This window comes from Nerophis lumbriciformis, linkage group LG33 (genome assembly GCF_033978685.3).
Source record: "Nerophis lumbriciformis linkage group LG33, RoL_Nlum_v2.1, whole genome shotgun sequence".
Lineage (NCBI taxonomy): Eukaryota > Metazoa > Chordata > Actinopteri > Syngnathiformes > Syngnathidae > Nerophis > Nerophis lumbriciformis.
Genome location: NC_084580.2, coordinates 25,015,516 through 25,032,500, shown reverse-complemented (window position 1 = coordinate 25,032,500; position 16,985 = coordinate 25,015,516). Strand labels below are relative to the sequence as shown.

General features: G+C 39.3%; 1 protein-coding gene across 2 annotated transcripts in view; it reads right to left on the bottom strand.

Moving 5' to 3' along the window:
* Window positions 1-16,759, bottom strand: part of LOC133575843 (uncharacterized) — a 48,991-nt gene extending 32,232 nt beyond the window's left edge. Inside the window, exons 1-3 of one of the 2 annotated variants that reach the window (XM_061928714.1) lie at window positions 16,565-16,759; window positions 8,495-8,656; window positions 4,289-4,486 (exon numbers count right to left, since the gene is read on the bottom strand). In XM_061928714.1, the coding sequence (XP_061784698.1) occupies window positions 4,289-4,486; window positions 8,495-8,656; window positions 16,565-16,756 (552 nt within the window). In that variant the 5' untranslated portion in view covers window positions 16,757-16,759. The remainder of the gene's footprint in view (window positions 1-4,288; window positions 4,487-8,494; window positions 8,657-16,564) is intronic. The other variant, XM_061928715.1, reaches the window with a different exon arrangement.
* Between the last annotated feature and the right edge of the window lie 226 nt (window positions 16,760-16,985).

Sequence of the window (16,985 nt, the reverse complement as noted above, 5' to 3'; positions counted from 1 at the left end):
ATGCTAAATAGTAAAGAGCTAGCACACTTTGAAGATGGCGTCAAGTAAAAGAATCCATGATTATTAGGTTAAAAAGTACAAAATTAGCTAAAATGCTAACATAAAACATTAAAATGCTAACATTAGCATGCTAACTAGTAAAGCGCTAGCATACTTTGAAGATGGCGTCAAGTAATGTAATGCATGATTATTAGGTTAAAAAGTAAAAAATTAACTAAAATGCTAACATAAAACGTTAAAATGCTAACATTAGCATGCTAAATAGTAAAGAGCTAGCACACTTTGAAGATGGCGTCAAGTAAAAGAATCCATGATTATTAGGTTAAAAAGTACAAAATTAGCTAAAATGCTAACATAAAACATTAAAATGCTAACATTAGCATGCTAACTAGTAAAGCGCTAGCACACTTTGAAGATGGCGTCAAGTAATATAATGCATGATTATTAGGTTCGAAAATACAAAATTAGCTAAAATGCTAGCATAAAACATGAGGAAGCTAACCTAAGCATGCTAACTAGTAAAGAGCTAGCACACTTTGAATATAGCGTCAAGTAATAGAATCCATGATAATTCGGTTAAAAAGTACAAATCAACTAAAATGCTAACATAAAACGTTAAAATGCTAAGATTAGCATGCTAACTAGTAACGAGCTAGCACACTTTGAAGATAGCGTCAAGTAATAGAATCCATGATAATTAGGTTAAAAAGTACAACATTAACTAAAATGCTAACATAGAACGTTAAAATGCTAACATTAGCATGCTAAGTAGTAAAGAGCTAGCATACTTTGAAGATGTCATCCAGTAATAGAATCCATGATAATTAGGTTAAAAAGTACAACATCAACTAAAATGCCAACATAAAACGTTAAAAAGCTAACCTTAGCATGCTAACTAGTAAAGCGCTAGCACACTTTGAAGATGGTGTCAAGTAGTAGAATCCATGATAATTAGGTTAAAAAGCACAACATTAACTAAAATGCTAACATAAAACGCAAGAAAGCTAACCTCAGCATGCTAACTAGTAAAGAGCTAGCATACTTTGAAGATGGCGTCAAGTAATAGAATGCATGATTATTAGGTTAAAAAGTAAAAAATTAACTAAAATGCTAACATAAAACGTTAAAATGCTAACATTAGCATGCTAAATAGTAAAGAGCTAGCACACTTTGAAGATGGCGTCAAGTAATAGAATCCATGATTATTAGGTTAAAAAGTACAAAATTAGCTAAAATGCTAACATAAAACATTAAAATGCTAACATTAGCATGCTAGGTAGTAAAGAGCTAGCACACTTTGAAGATGGCGTCAAGTAATAGAATGCATGATAATTAGGTTAAAAAGTACAACATCAACTAAAATGCTAATATAAAACGTTAAAATGCTAACATCAGCATGCTAAATAGTAAAGAGCTAGCACACTTTGAAGATGGCGTCAAGTAATAGAATCCATGATAATTAGGTTAAAAAGTACAAAATTAACTAAAATGCTAGCATAAAACGTTAAAATGCTAACATTAGCATGCTAAGTAGTAAAGGGCTAGCACACTTTGAATATGGTGTCAGGTAATAGAATCCATGATAATTAGGTCAAAAAGTACAACATTAACTAAAATGCTAACATAGAACGTTAAAATGCTAACATTAGCATGCTAAGTAGTAAAGGGCTAGCACACGTTGAAGATGGCGTCAAGTAATAGAATCCATGATAATTAGGTTAAAAAGTACAAAATTAACTAAAATGCTAACATAAAACGTTAAAAAGCTAACCTTAGCATGCTAACTAGTAAAGCGCTAGCACACTTTGGAGGTGGTGTCAAGTAGTAGAATCCATGATAAGTAGGTTAAAAAGTACAGCATTAACTAAAATGCTAACATAAAACGTTAAAATGCTAACATTAGCATGCTAACTAGTAAAGAGCTAGCACACTTTGAAGATGGTGTCAAGTAGTAGAATCCATGTTAAGTAGGTTAAAAAGTACAACATTAACTAAAATGCTAACATAGAACGTTAAAATGCCAACATTAGCATGCTAAGTAGTAAAGAGCTAGCATACTTTGAAGATGTCATCCAGTAATAGAATCCATGATAATTAGGTTAAAAAGTACAACATCAACTAAAATGCCAACATAAAACGTTAAAAAGCTAACCTTAGCATGCTAACTAGTAAAGCGCTAGCACACTTTGAAGATGGTGTCAAGTAGTAGAATCCATGATAATTAGGTTAAAAAGTACAACATTAACTAAAATGCTAACATAAAACGCAAGAAAGCTAACCTCAGCATGCTAACTAGTAAAGAGCTAGCACACTTTGAAGATGGCGTCAAGTAATGCAATGCATGATTATTAGGTTAAAAAGTAAAAAATTAACTAAAATGCTAACACAAAACGTTAAAATGCTAACATTAGCATGCTAACTAGTAAAGCGCCAGCACACTTTGAAGATGGTGTCAAGTAGTAGAATCCATGATAAGTAGGTTAAAAAGTACAACATCAACTAAAATGCTAACATAAAACGTTAAAATGCTAATATTAGCATGCTAAATAGTAAAGAGCTAGCACACTTTGAAGATGGCGTCAAGTAAAAGAATCCATGATTATTAGGTTAAAAAGTACAAAATTAGCTAAAATGCTAACATAAAACATTAAAATGCTAACATTAGCATGCTAACTAGTAAAGCGCTAGCACACATTGAACATAGCGTCAAGTAATAGAATGCATGATAATTAGGTTAAAAAGTACAACATTAACTAAAATGCTAACATAAAACATTAGAAAGCTAACCTTAGCATGCTAAATAGTAAAGAGCTAGCACACTTTGAATATGGTGTCAAGTAATAGAATCCATGATTATTAGGTTAAAAAGTACAACATTAACTAAAATGCTAACATAGAACGTAAAAATGCTAACATTAGCATGCTAAGTAGTAAAGAGCTAGCACACTTTGAAGATGGCGTCCAGTAAGAGAATCCATGATAATTAGGTTAAAAAGTACAACATCAACTAAAATGCTAATATAAAACGTTAAAATGCTAACATCAGCATGCTAAATAGTAAAGAGCTAGCACACTTTGAAGATGGCGTCAAGTAATAGAATCCATGATAATTAGGTTAAAAAGTACAAAATTAACTAAAATGCTAACATAAAACGTTAAAATGCTAACATTAGCATGCTAAGTAGTAAAGGGCTAGCACACTTTGAATATGGTGTCAAGTAATAGAATCCATGATAATTAGGTTAAAAAGTACAACATTAACTAAAATGCTAACATAGAACGTTAAAATGCTAACATTAGCATGCTAAGTAGTAAAGGGCTAGCACACGTTGAAGATGGCGTCAAGTAATAAAATTCATGATTATTAGGTTCAAAAGTACAACATTAACTAAAATGCTAACATGAAATGCTAAAATGCTAACATAAAATGCTAAAATGCTAACATAAAAAGTAAAAAATTAGCTAAAATGCTAACATAAAACGTTAAAATGCTAACATTAGCATGCTAACTAGTAACGAGCTAGCACACTTTGAAGATAGCGTCAAGTAATAGAATCCATGATAATTAGGTTAAAAAGTACAACATTAACTAAAATGCTAACATAGAACGTTAAAATGCTAACATTAGCATGCTAAGTAGTAAAGAGCTAGCATACTTTGAAGATGGCGTCCAGTAATAGAATCCATGATAATTAGGTTAAAAAGTACAACATCAACTAAAATGCTAACATAAAACGTTAAAATGCTAACAATAGCATGCTAACTAGTAACGAGCTAGCACACTTTGAAGATAGCGTCAAGTAATAGAATCCATGATAATTAGGTTAAAAAGTACAAAATTAACTAAAATGCTAACATAAAACGTTAAAATGCTAACATTAGCATGCTAACTAGTAAAGCGCTAGCACACATTGAACATAGCGTCAAGTAATAGAATGCATGATAATTAGGTTAAAAAGTACAACATCAACTAAAATGCTAACATAGAACGTTAAAATGCTAACATTAGCATGCTAAGTAGTAAAGGGCTAGCACACTTTGAATATGGTGTCAAGTAATAGAATCCATGATTATTAGGTTCAAAAGTACAACATTAACTAAAATGCTAACATGAAATGCTAAAATGCTAACATAAAATGCTAAAATGCTAACATAAAAAGTAAAAAATTAGCTAAAATGCTAACATAAAACGTTAAAATGCTAACATTAGCATGCTAACAGGTGAAGCGCTAGTTGGTTTGTTTTAATGGTGTGGACAACTGCTTGTGTTGACGTGTTTGAGGCGCACCTGCAGGATTTCCTGGTAGGACTGTCTGATGGAGTCCTGCAGAGGACTGGTCCTGTCCCCGGCCTCCTCAGTCCTCCTCTTGGCTCCTTTCACCTGCTCCTTCAGTTTCCGCAGACGCCACCTCGCTATGGCCAGTTCTCGCTGGTACTCCTCCACCTGACTCTCCCGGCTCACCTCCTCCGCCTGCAGGGACAAGATCTGGAGGGACACAGGACCTTTACCCACCCTGTAGATCTTGGATCAAACTAATAATACCGGTTTGGGTGGGGACGAGGTCTTGGTGGGTACGAGGTGTTAGTGGGTACGAGGTCTTGGTAGGGACAAGGTTTTAGTGGGAGTGAGGTCTTGGTAGGGACAAGGTTTTAGTGGGAGTGAGGTATTGGTGGGGACGAGGTTTTTGTGGGGACGAGGTCTTGGTGGGACAAGGTTTTAGTGGGAGTGAGGTCTTGGTGGGGACAAGGTTTTAGTGGGAGTGAGGTCTTGGTGGGGACGAGGTTTTAGTGGGAGTGAGGTCTTGGTGGGTACGAGGTGTTAGTGGGTACGAGGTGTTAGTGGGGACGAGGTCTTGGTAGGGACAAGGTTTTAGTGGGAGTGAGGTCTTGGTAGGGACAAGGTTTTAGTGGGAGTGAGGTATTGGTGGGGACGAGGTTTTAGTGGGGACGAAGTCTTGGTGGGACAAGGTTTTAGTGGGAGTGAGGTCTTGGTGGGGACAAGGTTTTAGTGGGAGTGAGGTCTTGGTGGGGACGAGGTTTTAGTACTAGTGACGTCTTGGTGGGGACGAGGTTTTAGTGGGAGTGAGGTCTTGGTGAGGACGAGGTTTTAGTGGGGACGAGGTTTTAGTGGGAGTGAGGTCTTGGTGGGGACGAGGTTTTAGTGGGAGTGAGGTCTTGTGGGGACGAGGTTTTAGTAGGAGTGAGGTCTTGGTGGGGACGAGGTCTTGGTGGGGACGAGGTTTTAGTAGGAGTGAGGTCTTGGTGGGGACGAGGTCTTGGTGGGGACGAGGTTTTAGTAGGAGTGAGGTCTTGGTGGGGACGAGGTTTTAGTCGGAGTGAAGTCTTGGTGGGGACGAGGTTTTAGTAGGAGTGAGGTCTTGGTGGGGACGAGGTCTTGGTGGGGACGAGGTTTTAGTAGGAGTGAGGTCTTGGTGGGGACGAGGTTTTAGTGGGAGTGAGGTCTTGGTGGGGACGAGGTCGTATTGGGGACAAGGTCTTAGTGGGAATGAGGGCTTGGTGGGGACAAAATGTTTATGGGACAAGGTGGATGTAGGGACAAAGTGTTAATGGGGACAAGGTCTTATTGGGGACAAGGTCTTAGTGGGAGTGAGAGCTTGGGGGGGACAAGGTCTTATTGGGGACAAGGTCTTATTGGGGACAAGGTTTTATTGGGAGTGAGGTCTTGGTGGGGACGAGGTTTTAGTGGGAGTGAGGTCTTGGTGGGGACGAGGTCTTGGTGGGGACGAGGTTTTAGTGGGAGTGAGGTCTTGGTGGGGACAAGGTCTTATTGGGAACAAGGTTTTAGTGGGAGTGAGGTCTTGGTGGGGACAAGGTGTTTATAGGGACAAAGTGTTAGTGGGGACAAGGTCTTATTGGGGACAAGGTCTTAGTGGGAGTGAGGTCTTGGTGGGACAAGGTCTTACTGGGGACAAGATCTTAGTGGGATTGAGGTCTCGGTGGGACAAGGTCTTATTGAGGACAAAGTGTTAGTGGGGACAAGGTCTTATTGGGGACAAGGTCTTATTGGGGACAGGGTTTTAGTGGGAATGAGGTCTTGGTGGGGACAAGGTCTTATTGGGGACAAGGTGTTAGTGGGAGTGAGGTCTTGGTGGGGACAAGGTCTTATTTGGGGACAAGGTCTTAGTCGGAATGAGGGCTTGGGGGGGACAAGGTGTTTATAGGGACAAGGTGATAGTGGGGACAAGGTCTTATTGGGGACAAAGTCTTAGTGGGAGTGAGGTCTCATTGGGGACAAGGTCTTATTGGGGACAAGGTCCTAGTGGGAATGAGGGCTTGGTGGGGACAAGGTGTTTGTAGGGACAAGGTGTGAGTAGGGGAAAGGTGATAGTGGGGACAAGGTCTTAGTGGGAATGAGGTCTTAGTGGGGACAAGGTGTTTATAGGGACAAAGTGTTAGTGGGGACATGGTCTTATAGGGGACAAGGTCTTAGTGGGAGTGAGGTCTTGGTGGGACAAGGTCTTATTGGGGACAAGATCTTAGTGGGAGTGAGGTCTCGGTGGGACAAGGTCTTATTGGGGACAAAGTGTTAGTGGGGACAAGGTCTTAGTGGGAGTGAGGTCTTGGTGGGGACAAGGTCTTATTGGGGACAAGGTCTTAGTGGGAGTGAGGTCTAGGTGGGGACAAGGTCTTATTGGGGACAAGGTTTTAGTGGCAGTGTTGTCTTGGTGGGACAATGTCTTATTGGGGACAAGGTTTTAGTGGGAGTGAGGTCTTTGTGGGGACAAGATCTTATTGGGGACAAAGTGTTAGTGGGGACAAGGTCTTAGTGGGAGTGAGGTCTTGGTGGGGACAAGGTCTTATTGGGGACAAAGTGTTAGTTGGGACAAGGTTTTAGTGGGAGTCAGGCTTTGGTGGGGACAAGGTCTTATTGGGGACAAGGTCTTAGTGGGAGTGAGGTCTTGGTGGGGACAAGGTCTTATTGGGGACAAGGTTTTAGTGGGAGTGAGGTCTTGGTGGGGACAAAGTCTTATTGGGGACAAGGTCTTAGTGGGAGTGAGGTCTTGGTGGGGACAAGGTCTTATTGGGGACAATGTCTTATTGGGGCCAAGGTTTTAGTGGGAGTGAGGTCTTGGTGGGGACAAGGTCTTATTGGGCACAAGGTCTTAGTGGGAGTGAGGTCTTGGTGGGGACAAGGTCTTATTGGGGACAAGGTCTTAGTGGGAGTGAGGTCTTGGTGGGGACAAGATCTTATTGGGGCCAAGGTCTTAGTGGGAGTGAGGTCTTGGTGGGGACAAGGTCTTATTGGGGACAAGGTCTTAGTGGGAGTGAGGTCTTGGTGGGGACAAGGTCTTATTGGGGACAAGGTCTTAGTGGGAGTGAGGTCTTGGTGGGGACAAGGTCTTATTGGGGACAAGGTCTTAGTGGGAGTGAGGTCTTGGTGGGGACAAGGTCTTATTGGGGACAATGTCTTATTGGGGCCAAGGTTTTAGTGGGAGTGAGGTCTTGGTGGGGACAAGGTCTTATTGGGGACAAGGTCTTAGTGGGAGTGAGGTCTTGGTGGGGACAAGGTCTTATTGGGGACAAGGTTTTAGTGGGAGTGAGGTCTTGGTGGGGACAAAGTCTTATTGGGGACAAGGTCTTAGTGGGAGTGAGGTCTTGGTGGGGACAAGGTCTTATTGGGGACAATGTCTTATTGGGGCCAAGGTTTTAGTGGGAGTGAGGTCTTGGTGGGGACAAGGTCTTATTGGGGACAAGGTCTTAGTGGGAGTGAGGTCTTGGTGGGGACAAGATCTTATTGGGGACAAGGTCTTAGTGGGAGTGAGGTCTTGGTGGGGACAAGGTCTTATTGGGGACAAGGTCTTAGTGGGAGTGAGGTCTTGGTGGGGACAAGGTCTTATTGGGGACAAGGTCTTAGTGGGAGTGAGGTCTTGGTGGGGACAAAGTCTTATTGGGGACAAGGTCTTAGTGGGAGTGAGGTCTTGGTGGGGACAAGGTCTTATTGGGGACAAGGTCTTATTGGGGCCAAGGTTTTAGTGGGAGTGAGGTCTTGGTGGGGACAAGGTTTTAGTGGGAATGAGGGCTTGGGGGGGGGACAAGTACACATGTATACATGTAGCATACAAAACTGTTTTGCCATCATACATGTAACATATGTGCTAGCATACATGTTAGCATGCGTGTAGCGTACATGTTAGCATACATGCTAGCATACATGCTAGCATACATGTTAGCATGCATGTAGCATCCATGCTAGCATACATGTTAGCATACATGCTAGCATACATGTTAGCATACATGTTAGCATACATGTTAGCATGCATGTAGCATCCATGCTAGCATACATGTTAGCATACATGCTAGCATACATGTTAGCATACATGCTAGCATACATGTTAGCATGCATGTAGCATCCATGCTAGCATACATGTTAGCATACATGTTAGCATACATGTTAGCATACATGTTAGCATACATGTTAGCATGCATGTAGCGTCCATGCTAGCATACAAGGCAAGTCAAAAAGAGTTCTCACCTGCTGACTCTCCTCATAGCAAAGCTGTCGGATGGATTTGATTTGCTGGCTGAGTTTTTCTTTGTGCTTCTCCAACTCCAGCAAAGTTTCCTCCAACTCCCGGCGGTCCGACTGCTGCTCCTGAAGCTCCAAGTTCTCCACGGCGACGGCGTTCTCCAGCTCCTGCGCGCGCAAACTCCGTTCAGACGCGGGTGTGGCGTCACAGCAGCCAGATATGGACGCATGGCGGGAAAACAGCCTTCGTCAAACCAGTTAGCTTCTCAGCTCATTTGTGTTTAAATGTAGCAATAATAAAATGCACATGCTAACTGAGTACTTTTTAGTGTAGCACAATTGTACTTGGACTTAGATTACATGTCAAACTATGTTAGCATATTGTTAGCACTTTTGCTACTTCTTACTGTCATTTCAGTGCTAAAGTTTTGCAAGGTGGTTTTTATAAATCCATTCAACAAATAAGAGTTGAATTGTAATATTTGACACACTTTTAAATCATTAAAATGCTTAAATTGATTAAAAATACACTTAAAATAGGCGTTGTAAATGAGCTAGCTTAGCCACATGATAACAATGATAATATGATATTAATATTATTAATACTATAACAAGTATGGACTTCTTTATAGAATAACATATATGGTAATTATAATTATAGCTTGTAACAGATCGACACTATCAGTATCGGATTGACACTATCAGTATCGGATTGACACTATCAGTATCAGATTGACACTATCAGTATCGGATTGACACTATCTGTATCGGATTGACACTATCAGTATCAGATTGACACTATCAGTATCAGATTGACACTATCAGTATCAGATCGACACTATCAGTATCAGATTGACACTATCAGTATCAGATCGACACTATCGGTAACGGATCGACGCTATCAGTATCGGATCTATACTATCAGTTTTTAGATGGATAATATCAGTAACGGATGGACACTATCAGTATCGGATCGATATTGTCCATTTTTAGATCGACACTACCAGTAATGGATTGACACTACCAGTATCAGATCGATACTATCAGTTTTTTAGATCGATACTCTCAGTAACAGATCGACACTTTCAGTATCGGATTGACACTATCAGTATCGGATCGACACTATCAGTATCGGATCGACACTATCAGTATCGGATTGACACTATCAGTATCAGATTGACACTATCAGTATCGGATCGACACTATCAGTATCGGATCGACACTATCAGTATCAGATCGACACTATCAGTATCAGATTGACACTTAGTATCAGATCGACACTATCAGTATCGGATTGACACTATCAGTATCAGATTGACACTATCAGTATCAGATTGACACTATCAGTATTGGATTGACACTATCAGTATCAGATTGACACTATCAGTATTGGATTGACACTATCAGTATCAGATTGACACTATTAGTATCAGATCGACACTATCAGTATCAGATTGACACTATCAGTATCAGATTGACACTATCAGTATTGGATTGACACTATCAGTATCAGATTGACACTATCAGTATCAGATCGACACTATCAGTATCAGATTGACACTATCAGTATCAGATCGACACTATCGGTAACGGATCGACGCTATCAGTATCGGATCTATACTATCAGTTTTTAGATGGATAATATCAGTAACGGGTGGACACTATCAGTATCGGATCGATATTATTCGTTTTTAGATCGACACTACCAGTAATGGATTGACACTACCAGTATCAGATCGATACTATCAGTTTTTTAGATCGATACTATCAGTAACAGATTGACACTATCAGTATCGGATCGACGCTATCAGTATCGGATTGACACTATCAGTATCGGATCGACACTATTAGTATCAGATCGACACTATCAGTATCAGATCGACACTATCAGTATCAGATCGATACTATCAGTATCAGATCGACACTATCGGTATCGGATCGACACTATCGGTATCGGATCGACACTATCGGTATCAGATCGACACTATCAGTATCGGATCGACACTATCAGTATCGGATCGACACTATCAGTATCGGATCGACACTATCAGTATCGGATCGACACTATCAGTATCGGATTGACACTATCAGTATCGGATCGACACTATCAGTATCGGATTGACACTATCAGTATCGGATTGACACTATCAGTATCAGATTGACACTATCAGTATCCGATTGACACTATCAGTATCAGATTGACACTATCAGTATCAGATTGACACTATCAGTATTGGATTGACACTATCAGTATCAGATTGACACCATTAGTATCAGATCGACACTATCAGTATCAGATTGACACTATCAGTATCAGATTGACACTATCAGTATCAGATCGACACTATCAGTATCAGATTGACACTATCAGTATCAGATCGACACTATCGGTAACGGATCGACGCTATCAGTATCGGATCTATACTATCAGTTTTTAGATGGATAATATCAGAAACGGATGGACACTATCAGTATCGGATCGATATCCGTTTTATATCGACACTACCAGTAATGGATTGACACTACCAGTATCAGATCGATACTGTCAGTTTTTTAGATCGATACTATGAGTAACGGATCGACATTTTCAGTATCGGATTGACGCTATCAGTATCGGATCTATACTATCAGTATCGGATCGACACTATCAGTATCGGATCGACACTATCAGTATCGGATTGACACTATCAGTATCAGATTGACACTATCAGTATCGGATCGACACTATCAGTATCGGATTGACACTATCAGTATCGGATTGACACTATCAGTATCAGATTGACACTATCAGTATCCGATTGACACTATCAGTATCAGATTGACACTATCAGTATCAGATTGACACTATCAGTATCAGATTGACACTATCAGTATTGGATTGACACTATCAGTATCAGATTGACACCATTAGTATCAGATCGACACTATCAGCATCAGATTGACACTATCAGTATCACATCGACACTATCAGTATCGGATTGACACTATCAGTATCGGATCGACACTATCAGTATCGGATTGACACTATCAGTATCAGATTGACACTATCAGTATCAGATTGACACTATTAGTATCAGATCGACACTATCAGTATCAGATTGACACTATCAGTATCGGATCGACACTATCAGTATCGGATCGACACTATCAGTATCGGATTGACACTATCAGTATCGGATTGACACTATCAGTATCAGATTGACACTATTAGTATCAGATCGACACTATCAGTATCAGATTGACACTATCAGTATCGGATCGACACTATCAGTATCGGATCGACACTATCAGTATCAGATTGACACTATCAGTATCGGATCGACACTATCAGTATCGGATTGACACTATCAGTATCGGATTGACACTATCAGTATCAGATCAATACTATCAGTTTTTTATATCGATACAATCAGTAACGGATCGACACTTTCAGTATCGGATTGACACTATCGGTATCGGATTTATACTATCAGTAACGGATTGACGCTATCAGTATTGGATCTATACTATCAGTTTTTAGATGGATACCATCAGTAACGGATGGACACTATCAGTATCAAATCGATATTATCAGTTTTTAGATCGACACTATCAGTACCAGATCAATACTATCAGTTTTTTGGATCGATACTATCAGTAACGGATCGACACTTTCAGTATCGGATTAACACTATCAGTATCGAATCAAAATTATCAGTTTTTAGATCGACACTATCAGTAATGGATCGACACTATCAGTATAAAATCGATATTATCAGTTTTTAGATTGATACTATCAGTAACGGATCGACACTTTCAGTATCGGATCAATACTATCAGTTTTTTATATCGATACTATCAGTAACGGATTGACGATATCAGTATCGGATCTATACTATCAGTAACGGATCAACACTATCAGTATCGGATCAAAATTATCCGTTTTTAGATCGACACTATCAGTAATGGATCGACACTATCAGTATCAGATCGATACTATCAGTTTTTAGAGCGATACTATCAGTAACGGATCGACACTTTCAGGATCGGATTGACGCTATCAGTAACGGATCAACACTTTCAGTATCGGATTGACACTATCAGTATCGGATACATACTATCAGTAACGGATCGATGCTATCAGTATCGGATCTATACTATCAGTTTTTAGATGGATACCATCAGTAGCAGATGGACACTATAGTATCAAATCGATATTATCAGTTTTTAGATCTACACTATCAGTATCAGATCAATTCTATCCGTTTTTTAGATCGATACTATCAGTAACGGATCGAAACTTTCAGTATCTGATTAACACTATCAGTATCGAATCAACATTATCAGTTTTTAGATCGACACTATCAGTAATGGATCGACACTATCAGTATCAAATCGATATTATCAGTTTTTAGATCGATACTATCAGTAACGGATCGACACTTTCAGTATCGGATTGACACTATCAGTATCGGATCGAAACTTTCAGTATCGGATTAACACTATCAGTATCGAATCAAAATTATCAGTTTTTAGATCGACACTATCAGTAATGGATCGACACTATCAGTATCAAATCAATATTATCAGTTTTTAGATCGATACTACCAGTAACAGATCGACACTTTCAGTATCGGATTGACACTATCAGTATCGGATCTATACTATCAGTTTTTAGATGGATACCATCAGTAACGGATGGACACTATCAGTATCAAATCGATATTATCAGTTTTTAGATCGACACTATCAGTACCAGATCAATACTATCAGTTTTTTGGATCAATACTATCAGTAACGGATCGACACTTTCAGTATCGGATTGACACCATCAGTATCGGATCTATACTATCAGTAACGGATCGACGCTATCAGTATCGGATCTATACTATCAGTTTTTAGATGGATACCATCAGTAGCAGATGGACACTATAGTATCAAATCGATATTATCAGTTTTTAGATCGACACTATCAGTATCAGATCAATACTATCAGTTTTTTAGATCGATGCTATCAGTAACGGATCGACACTTTCAGTATCGGATTGACACTATCAGTATCGAATCAACATTATCAGTTTTTAGATCGACACTATCAGTAATGGATCGACACTATCAGTATCAAATCGATATTATCAGTTTTTAGATCGATACTATCAGTAACGGATCGACACTTTCAGTATCGGATTGACACTATCGGTATCGGATCTATACTATCAGTAACGGATCGACGCTATCAGTATCGGATCTATACTATCAGTTTTTAGATGGATACCATCAGTAACGGATGGACACTATCAGTATCAAATCGATATTATCAGTTTTTAGATCGACACTATCAGTACCAGATCAATTCTATCCGTTTTTTAGATCGATACTATCAGTAACGGATTGACACTTTCAGTATCGGATTGACACTATCAGTATCGAATCAACATTATCAGTTTTTAGATCGACACTATCAGTAATGGATCGACACTATCATATCAAATCGATATCAGTTTTTAGATCGATACTATCAGTAACGGATCGACACTTTCAGTATCGGATTGACACTATCAGTATCGGATCTATACTATCAGTAACGGATCGACGCTATCAGTATCGGATCTATACTATCAGTTTTTAGATGGATACCATCAGTAGCAGATGGACACTATAGTATCAAATCGATATTATCAGTTTTTAGATCGACACTATCAGTATCAGATCAATACTATCAGTTTTTTAGATCGATGCTATCAGTAACGGATCGACACTTTCAGTATCGGATTGACACTATCAGTATCGAATCAACATTATCAGTTTTTAGATCGACACTATCAGTAATGGATCGACACTATCAGTATCAAATCGATATTATCAGTTTTTAGATCGATACTATCAGTAACGGATCGACACTTTCAGTATCGGATTGACACTATCAGTATCGGATCGAAACGTTCAGTATCGGATTAACACTATCAGTATCGAATCAAAATTATCAGTTTTTAGATCGACACTATCAGTAATGGATCGACACTATCAGTATCAAATCAATATTATCAGTTTTTAGATCGATACTATCAGTAACGGATCGACACTTTCAGTATCGGATTGACACTATCAGTATCGGATCTATACTATAAGTAACGGATCGACGCTATCAGTGTCGGATCTATACTATCAGTTTTTAGATGGATACCATCAGCAACAGATGGACACTATCAGTATCAAATCGATATTATCAGTTTTTAGATCAACACTATCAGTATCAGATCAATACTATCAGTTCTTTAGATCGATACTATCAGTAACGGGTCAACACTTTCAGTATCGGATTAACACTATCAGTATCGAATCAAAATGATCAGTTTTTAGATCGACACTATCAGTAATGGATCGACACTATCAGTATCAAATCGATATTATCAGTTTTTAGATCGATACTATCAGTAACGGATCGACACTTTCAGCATCGGATCAATACTATCAGTTTTTTAGATCGATACTATCAGTAACGGATTGACGATATCAGTATCGGATCTATACTATCAGTAACGGATCAACACTATCAGTATCGGATCAAAATTATCCGTTTTTAGATCGACACTATCAGTATCAGAACGATACTATCAGTTTTTAGAGCTATACTATCAGTAACGGATCGACACTTTCAGTATCGGATTGACGCTATCAGTAACGGATCAACACTATCATTATCAGATCGAAACTAACAGTATCGGATCTATACTATCAGTAACGGATCAATGCTATAAGTATCGGATCTATACTATCAGTTTTTAGATGGATACCATCAGTAACGGATGGACACTATCAGTATCAAATCGATATTATCAGTTTTTAGATCGACACTATCAGTATCAGATCAATACTATCAGTTTTTCAGATCGATACTATCAGTAACGGATTGACACTTTCAGTATCGGATTAACACTATCAGTATCGAATCAACATTATCAGTTTTTAGATTGACACTATCAGTAATGGATCGACACTATCAGTATCAAATCAATATTATCAGTTTTTAGATCGATACTATCAGTAACGGATCGACACTTTCAGTATCGGATTGACACTATCAGTATCGGATCGAAACTTTCAGTATCGGATTAACACTATCAGTATCGAATCAAAATGATCAGTTTTTAGATCGACACTATCAGTAACGGATCGACACTTTCAGTATCGGATTGACACTATCAGTATCGGATCTATACTATCAGTAACGGATCGACGCTATCAGTATCGGATCTATACTATCAGTTTTTAGATGGATACCATCAGTAGCAGATGGACACTATAGTATCAAATCGATATTATCAGTTTTTAGATCGACACTATCAGTATCAGATCAATACTATCAGTTTTTTAGATCGATACTATCAGTAACGGATCGACACTTTCAGTATCGGATTGACACTATCAGTATCGAATCAAAATTATCAGTTTTTAGATCGACACTATCAGTAATGGATCGACACTATCAGTATCAAATCGATATTATCAGTTTTTTTAGATCAATACTATCAGGAACGGATCGAAACTAACAGTATCGGATCAATGCTATCAGTTTTTAGATCAATACTGTCAGTAATAATGAAATGATATACATATGATACATAACATAATAATAGATAAATAGCAACAATTATTAATATTATGATTATATTATTATCAATCTTATTTCATATATAATATATTATTACCAATATAAATAAAATATATAATAATAAGTATATAGTACAATAAACACATGTAAATATATTTATATAATAAGGGAATATACTATTTAATATTTTAAATATTTTATTGTATAATGCAAATTAATTATATAATATATAAATTATAAAAACAATTATTAATGACATTAGGGGGCGGGGTGTCGAGTCACGTGACATCCCCTCCTCCTCTACGTCACCGGCACAAGAGTGTGTTGTGAACACATTTCCTTTTGGCGAGTGATGACGTCATGCCAAAGAGCATTGTGGGAGACAAATGACGGAAGCGAACGTTGCGCATCGATGACATGACGTGATGTGATGACGACACACACACACACACACACGCGCATCACGCACACGCACACGCACACACCAGCGCAAGGTGCCTGGGTCTTCTTACTGTGATCTCCGCCGCCTTGCTGACGACGCGCTCGTCGCGCTCCGCCACGTCCGCCGCCTCCTTGGACGTGCTCCAGCACAGCAGGCAGGAGTGTTTGAGCAGCGACTTCCACTGCGCCTTGCCGCCATCTTCCCGCCATCCCTCCGTCGCTGCAGGATCCTCCATGGCGTCTCACTGCGGACACAAAAGGGGGCGGGGCCTGCGCGCGGCCCGGATGCAGCAGCGAGGGGGCGGGGCCAAGGAGGAGGGGGCGCATTCAAGGAGTCGACCCTCGGACACGCAGCTGACTGCACTATGATCATTTATTTATTAGAGCACATTATCACAATTTCAGAAGGGTTAAAACCATTAAAAATCAGTTCCCAGTGGCTTATTTTATTTTATTTTTTCAAAA